This window comes from Mastomys coucha, unplaced genomic scaffold (assembly GCF_008632895.1).
Source record: "Mastomys coucha isolate ucsf_1 unplaced genomic scaffold, UCSF_Mcou_1 pScaffold5, whole genome shotgun sequence".
Taxonomy (NCBI): domain Eukaryota; kingdom Metazoa; phylum Chordata; class Mammalia; order Rodentia; family Muridae; genus Mastomys; species Mastomys coucha.
Window position 1 is genome coordinate 66,074,697 of NW_022196911.1, and position 8,125 is coordinate 66,082,821.

At 46.6% G+C, this 8,125-nt stretch overlaps 1 protein-coding gene across 1 annotated transcript in view; it reads left to right on the forward strand.

The window, feature by feature from the left end:
• Zfp3 (ZFP3 zinc finger protein) overlaps positions 1-6,224 on the forward strand; it is a 9,787-nt gene extending 3,563 nt beyond the window's left edge. Inside the window, exon 2 of the mRNA XM_031353208.1 lies at positions 1,184-6,224. Coding sequence (XP_031209068.1) covers positions 1,192-2,703 — 1,512 coding nt within the window. The 5' untranslated portion in view covers positions 1,184-1,191 and the 3' untranslated portion in view covers positions 2,704-6,224. The remainder of the gene's footprint in view (positions 1-1,183) is intronic.
• Positions 6,225-8,125: the final 1,901 nt, after the last annotated feature.

The following is an 8,125-nucleotide window of genomic DNA, read 5'->3' on the forward strand; positions in this document are numbered from 1 at the left end:
GAGCCAGGCATGGTACTGAGTCTGTGATCCATGGTGAGCCAGGCATGGTACTGAGTCTGTAATCCATGTACTCTGGTGGCTGAAGCAGCAGCATTGTGAGTGGGAGGCCAGCGTTGGAAACTTGGGAGCCTGTCTCAGATAAAATAAGAAATAAACAGCGTACGATAACACTTGCATTTAATCCCAATGCTGTTTCAAAAAATAAATTATATTCAGGCATAGTGTCTATAATCCTGAGGCAGAAGTAGAAAAATCCTGAGTTTGAGCCTCTATTGGACATAGTGAGACTCTAAAGAAAAAAGTATACATACATTATTATATGAAGTCAAGCCTACTTTTTTTTTTCTTTTTTTGAGACAGGGTTTCTCTGTGTAGCCCTGGAACTCACCCTGTAGACCAGGCTGGCCTAGAACTCAGAAATCTGCCTGCCTCTGCCTCCCAAGTACTGGGATTAAAGGCGTGCGCCACCACCGCCCAGCTTCAAGCCTACTTCTAACTAATATAATAGTCCTGGGAATTTTACTATCCCTGCCACAGAAGTGAGTTCCGAATGACAAGGAATTGAGCCTGACCTTTGCTCAGTGGCAAACAACGTAGAGATAATCCTATGGCTCTTTGGGTAGTCAGAACACTAGTGCAGTTGAGCAGACTTACCTCACTTCACCCAAAGGTAAGGGGCTCCGAAGTCCCTCTTGTGCTGATTATAGGCTGTCATGTCAACTCTTTGAGTAGGACCCCTCCACACTGTGCACTGCTCTGTTGGGTAATACGGGTAAGGATACATCCTCTTGCTAGACACTGTGTGGCTCTTTCATCTTACACTCAAAAGTTATCTCCGTTAACTTACCACTTTGTTTCTTTCTAACCCTTGTCATATGCCCTTTGTTAATATGGCCATTAATGCCCCACAGTGCTTTCTTTATCACTTTGAGTTCTCCTGTAACCCTGTCAGTGCCACACAACTCCTGCCAGTGTCTCTGCACCGCATCCTTCCTGTTGCTGTCAGATGTCCTGCCTCTGATGGGTTTTTCTTACTCCTTTAAGTTAGTATTGGTTCTCTGGCGTGTCCACCACACAGACAGTGGGGCTGTCTTTGAGTCTTACCAGGCCCTGTGTTCCCACCTGCAATGTCATTTAGCTAGGACACAAAGCCACCTCATATGAGCACCGTCTCTCATTTCAGGTTGTGATATGGGGACTGAGAAAAAGGAGGCGCTTCCCAAGGAAGAAGCTTCTGAGGACTGTGAGCCACATGGGCCAACATCGGGACGACTGGCACAGGAGGCTTGCCAAGGGCATGAGTTTTCATCCGCAAGTGAGGAAGACATATTAGAGGGACATTTGAGAGAGTCCTCGAAAGAGATTATAGAACACATGTATCCTCAGGAGAGAGACTTTGCATCAGGGTTAATTATCTTCAGGAAGTCGTCCTTAGGTGAGAAAGACCAGAAAAACAGTGAGAGTCTGAGAGGCTTCAGTGCCCACCCGAGTGTACCAATGTGTCGTGGAGGTGCTACCACTGAGAGGGCCAGCACCTGTGCTGCCTCTGGCCACAGCGTCATGGAGAGTCTAGCGCTTACTAAAGTACAGGGGACTCCTGTGGGAGAGAAGCCTCACACATGTAAAGAGTGTGGGAAAGCTTTTAATCAGAACTCACATCTCATCCAGCACATGAGAGTCCATAGTGGAGAAAAACCCTTTGAATGCAAAGAGTGTGGAAAGACCTTCGGGACCAACTCCAGCCTTCGAAGGCACCAGAGAATTCATGCCGGAGAGAAGCCCTTTGCTTGTACTGAGTGTGGCAAGGCCTTCATTCAGAGCTCACATCTGATCCACCATCACAGAATCCATACTGGAGAAAGACCTTATAAATGTGAAGAGTGTGGTAAAGCCTTTAGTCAGAACTCAGCCCTTATTCTGCACCAGAGAATCCACACCGGAGAGAAACCATATGAGTGTAACGAGTGTGGGAAGACCTTTCGGGTTAGCTCTCAGCTCATCCAGCATCAGAGAATTCACACAGAAGAAAGATACCATGAGTGTAGTGAGTGTGGCAAAGCCTTCAAGCACAGCTCTGGCCTCATCAGACATCAGAAAATCCACACAGGAGAAAAGCCCTATCTGTGTAACGAATGTGGGAAAGGCTTTGGTCAGAGTTCAGAGCTTATCCGCCATCAAAGAATCCACACAGGGGACAAGCCCTATGAATGCAGTGAATGTGGGAAAACTTTTGGCCAGAACTCAGAGATTATTAGACATATCAGAATTCATACCGGGGAGAAGCCCTATGTGTGCAAAGAATGTGGGAAGGCCTTCAGGGGTAACTCTGAGCTCCTGAGACACGAGAGGATCCACACTGGGGAGAAACCCTACGAATGCTTTGAGTGTGGGAAGGCTTTCAGGCGGACCTCTCATCTGATTGTCCACCAGAGAATACACACTGGTGAGAAACCCCATCAGTGTAATGAGTGTGCAAGAACCTTCTGGGATAGTTCTGAGCTGCTGCTTCACCAGAAGACTCATATCGGAGAGAAGCCTTACGAGTGTAGCGAGTGCGAGAAAACGTTCAGCCAGCACTCCCAGCTCACTATCCACCAGAGAACTCACACTGGGGAAAAGCCATACGAGTGTCAAGAGTGCCAGAAGACCTTTAGTCGGAGCTCCCACCTCCTCCGGCACCAGAGCGTTCACTGTAGCGAGTGATCTGCAAGCCAGGAAGGTGGAGTGGGAAGGCCGGAGGCAGACTTCTCCATTGCTCTGTACCCAGGCTGTAGGGTCAGATGAAGGGCCAGGGCCTCCCCTGCCCATCCACTGAGTGTGTGTCAGCTGTCAGCTGAAAGTGATGAAGCAGTTTTGTGAACTATTTATTGAGAAGTTTCAGTGTACTAAATTAAATCATAAAAGTTGTTTGAGGCCTTAAGCCTCCTTTGGCCTTTCCTTCCTTCCTTTCTGTCTCCACAGGGGTCTGTACACATGTCTAGCCTAAATTGTTGTTGTTCTTTATGAAAAGTGGGGACAGGATTCACCATTCCTAAGAACCAGAGAGTTGTCTCTCTTAAACGTTAGAAAGTTATAACCTATCCTGTCCACTGCGTAGCTTTGGACTACTTTAGTTAACTTTTCCGTCTGTTTCTTTTTTTAAGCTTCAGAATCTCCCAGCCATAATGAACATGACAACATTAATAAAAAGCAGGAAACTTGCATTTTTTCACACCTCCTGATAGGTTCCATATTTATCTAAAGAGGTTTCTTTGAAAAGGAAAAAGTTTACAGGATTGGAACCAAAAGCCTGAAAACCCAGAGGAGGATGGAGAAAGAGCAGAAGCCGGGTACTGAGCATGGGCAGAAGGGGCTTGTTAGCAGCTACCTCTCTTCAGTGCTGTGTGCAGACGGCCCAGGCGCCTGCCGCATGCCCTTGGTCCCAGCTCCTGCTGTTGTACTCATCCTGTCAGGAAGTAGTGAGCAGGATCCTGTGGCCTTTCCCTGCCAGACTGCTGGCCATGGTGGTGAGCTGGATAACCCAGCTAACCAGGCCCGGTCCTTCCAACATTGAGCTCTCATGACCACCCAGCTGGGGGCTCTGGGTAATAGATGGTATGTGACAGCCTTTTTGGCTTGTCAGATGGTCGTAGAATTCTTTTTTCAACATCTCTACATGTCTTCTGTGTCCTCCATTTCTCATGTTTCCATATTTGGGGTAGGTAGTGGGAACAGCAATGGCACTAAAGAGAACCTGGGAGCTTGGGCTCTAGTCTGAGAGCTATCCGTTCAGGAAGGCCCTTCAGTTCCTCCTGTCTGGTTCTCTCATCTGCAGAGTGAGGTCTCAGCCAGCCTTGAGAAAATAGACTAATCAATGATCTAATAGACTAATCAATGATCTTTTCAGCACTTGTGTTTAACAAGTCTGTGGGCTAGGCAAGCATTCTACCACTAAACTATGGCCCTAGCCCTACTCCCCCCCCCACCCCCCCCCGCAATCCCCTACTTAAGAGACTGAAAGAATCTTGATGAGTTGTCCAGGCTGATCTTTTACTCACTGTGTAGCCCAGACAGACCTCAGATTTTTGATCCTCCTGCTTCAGCTCCCTAAGTAGTTGGGATTACTAACACTTGTCTGCACACCAGGCTTCTGATCATTACTATTTATTATTAACTATGTCCCAGGCAGTGTCCCGTCAGCTTACATTTATTTCTCATGATATGTCTATGGTGTGGGCACACCTTTTAAAACTAGCTTTATTTAGGTACAGCTTACATATCATAGGGTCCAAGGTGTTACGTGTTCAGCTGAGTGACTTTTAGTAAATTACAGAGTTTCGATATTTTCCTCAATAAAGTGTTCTGGAGCCAACTTAAAGATGAATGAGTTTGGCGGGGCAGGGAGTATTAGGTGATTTACCTGTGATGGTATAAGTCTAGAGCTAAGACTATTGGCCACTGTTGTATTAGCCACTGTACTGTGTACAGGCTGATTCATAGCTGCCTAATTTTAAAGACTTTGCACCCCTTCTTGTTTTCCCTTCCCAGTCACCACCTAGATTTTAATATAAAGAATTTAAACCATTCTTTGCAGATGTAACTTGCCACAGCCCAGTCCTGCAGAGCAGGCTTGTTCTGTACCCTGACAGCAGTTCTCAGGTTTATACACCTGCCTTGAGAAAAGGCTGATCATTCCATTTCCCAGCTCTGCAGGTAGCTCCACTGGGTCAGTGTCTGGCAGGGGAGGTTCCCTGGCTGCCCTGGGGCGTGGCTTCACCCCTTACTGGTGTTCGCTCAGGCTCAAAGTGAGCTGTGTTCACACCGTCTTTCTCACATGACATCAGAGCATCGCCCACCGCTTTAACTTCTGGTTTCTGTGTTGCTGTATTTTACTTCCAAATTCATCCCTTCCCATCCTCATATAGAACCAGCACCTTATAAACCCCATTTATAACGTGATTGAATAATTACAATAAAAGTTAAAAAGCCAAGTGAAACCCTATCTGAAAAGGACATCAGCACTCCTCAGACTCCCCAAAGGAAGCTTGCACAAAACACTCGAGAGCACTAAGGACCTCACTGCAGGTGAGCATGCTGTGGAGGGTAAAGGTTCACACTGTCCCTGCAGGTGAGCATGCTCTGGAGGGTGAAGGTTCTCACTGTCCCTCCTGTTAGACGGAATTCTCAGAAGTCCCTTCGTGTTGAAACCGGTGGTGCAGGGTTTGCTTTATTCTGTTTGAGACAGAGTCTCTGTGTACCCCTGGCTGGCCTAACGCTTATTATGTAGACCAGGCTGATCTTGAAATTGGAGATTCACTTACCTCTGCCTCTCTGTGGTAGGATTAAAGATGTGGACCACCATGCCTGGCCCTTTTTAGGGCTCTGTCAGTTTGGGCTGTTATTGTTGTTTTGGTTTTTGTTTTTGATAACCAAATCCTTCTACCCAAGTTCAGCACGTTATTACTTTTTTCCTTCCTTTGTCTCTTTCTTCTTTCTCTCTTTTAGACATGTCTCAGATATCCCAGACTATGAGCTCCATTTGTAGCAGAGGATGACCTTGAACATCTGATCCTCTTCCCCCCAGAGTGCTGGGATTACAGTTGTGCACTGCCATACCCAGTTCATGCGTGCTGGAGATCCAACTTAGGGCTTTGGGCATGATAGGCAATCACCACTGGGCTCTGTTCTCTTCTCCTTAAACCATCACTTCTTAGTAAAAGAGAAGGCCCTTTATTCAAGCTCAACTCATTCACTTGAACATTAGCGACAATTTTTTGTTGGACCTTACATGCTTGGAAGAGAATGAAGGCCTCATGTTTCTAAAAGAATCTGTGTGCATGTTGCCTGAGAGGAATTCTGGTTGACGAAATAGTCTTCATCTTATATTTGCCATACGTATGTCCTCTGTCCTAGTCTGTTGATCCCTCTACCTGTCACTTGGTTGTTTCAGGGAGATTTCTCCATTTCCCTCATTTGGTCTCCTTCCCCTTCAACTCACCCTGGTGTCAAACGTCCCACTATCGCTGTGGCTAGCAGTCATAATTCTATGCAAGGAGAGTCCTGCCAAAGACAAGTCACGAGTTAACTTCAGACCCACTCTCAAGAAATAATGTAGGCCTTTCAGTCTGAAAGCCGTTAACTGCCCAGAGAAATTCTGCATAATCTTCGAAGGTATGTCAACACCTGTTTTCTCCCTTCCCTAACATTTTAAGCAAATAAAGTACGTCTTTGCAGATGTCTCCATATGCCTTTCTGTTATGTGTTTTTCTAAGCCGTATTTCCTTATGGTCTCAGCATGACTTCGTATCACTTTCATTCCCAGCTTGGTTCACTTTTCCCCAAGTGCACCATCACACCTTGCTCTCAGGGTGTGGCTTTGCATCAGGATTCCCTCTATCCTCCGTCTGCTCTGCTGCTTCAGATTCTTTCTCTTTCACAACAAGGTGCTATCTTTTGAATGTGTGTGTGTGTGTGTGTGTGTGTGTGTGCATGTCGCGTGCAGTGCTTGTGTGTGTCCATGCAGTGTCCAAGATTGTGTGTGTATGTATGTACATAATGAAGTACTTGTGGAGTCCAGAAGAGAGTATTGGACGTCTTGGAACTGGAGTTGCATGTGGTTGTTAGCCATCATGTAGGTGTTGGGAACTGAACCCTGAACCCCACATCTTTGAAAGAGCAGCCAGTTCTCTACTTACACTTGTCTCTTAACTGCTAAGTCATCCATCTCTCTACCCCCTCCAAAGTTTCTTGGTTTAGAGTATTAGGGACATGCCTGAGACCTGCTGTCACTAAAACACAAACACAGAGTGGTAGACAGTTGTCACTGCAACCATGAAATATCAGCCAGAGGCAATAATTAAAAATAACCAGGACTGGCCGGGCGGTGGTGGCGCATGCCTTTAATCCCAGCACTTGGGAGGCAGAGGCAGGTGGATTTCTGAGTTCGAGGCCAGCCTGGTCTACAGAGTGAGTTCCAGCACAGCCAGGACTACACAGAGAAACCCTGTCTCAAAACAACAACAACAACGACAACAACAACAAACAAACAAACAAAAAAAACCAGGACTAATAGGCAGGAGAGAGGGTGCACCATCATTTCCCACCACAGCTAATTTCAATGCAAGTTGGAAGCATTGTGCAAAATCAGCTCTGACAGGGCTGTAAGTTGGCTCTAGTTTACCTCTGAAACAGACAGAGTCCTTCCTATAGCTCATCTGTGTGGTTTACACTTCTCAGCAGGCCTCAGCTATTCATGGACCAAAGAGAGCAGCAGATCTTGGTGCACAGGTACCTGACAGAGCTCCACCGGGGGGAATGACATTGCACATCACTTTGAAGCGCCCAACCTCAGACCCCAATACCCTGTAGACCTCCACTTCCAGGGAGCTCTCCCAAGACGAGGGTAGTGGTTTGGTGTGGACCCGGTCCTGTGAGCTCCGGTTGCGTAGAGCTGAGTGGGTGGAGGCTGCCCTCTAGCGTCCACAGAAACACCTGCCAGCGTAGCGATAGCGCCGTAAGGAAATCACCCTCCCTTTCAAACAAATAAGTAGTGTACTCTGAGCATACTCTCCCCATACTTCTTCCCTTTTCTCGCTTCTCATTAGACCTGTCTGTTCTTTATGCACTTATCATTCTACTTTCATGTCGTAATATATCTGTATAAAATGCAGGATTCATAAAAATATGTGATATTTGTCTTTCTGAGACTGATTAAATATATACACACAACACACATGCATATCCCACTTTTCTATCCATTCCTCTGTTCAGAGTCACCTGAGTTGCTTTCATAACTAAGATATTGTCAGTTCTGTTGCAATAGACATGGGCATGCCTGTGAGTGTCTCTGCAATATGTTAGCTTAAGAGTGCTTTGGGTAAGTACCCAGGAGCCTGTGGTCCATCCATTTACAGTGTTCCGCAGATTGTTCATACTGTCTTCAGGGGCTGGACCAGTAGTGTGTAAGATTCCTTTGTCTCAGCGCCCTTGCCTGCATCTGTTATTTTCTCTTCACCTTTGTGTATTCGTGTGCGCCTAGGAATGTGTGTTCCTGAGTGCAGGGTCTTCAGAGACCAGACATGTTCCCTGAGCCGCTTGACATACGCACTGGGAAAAGAACCTGAGTCCTCTGGAAGAGCAGTAGGTG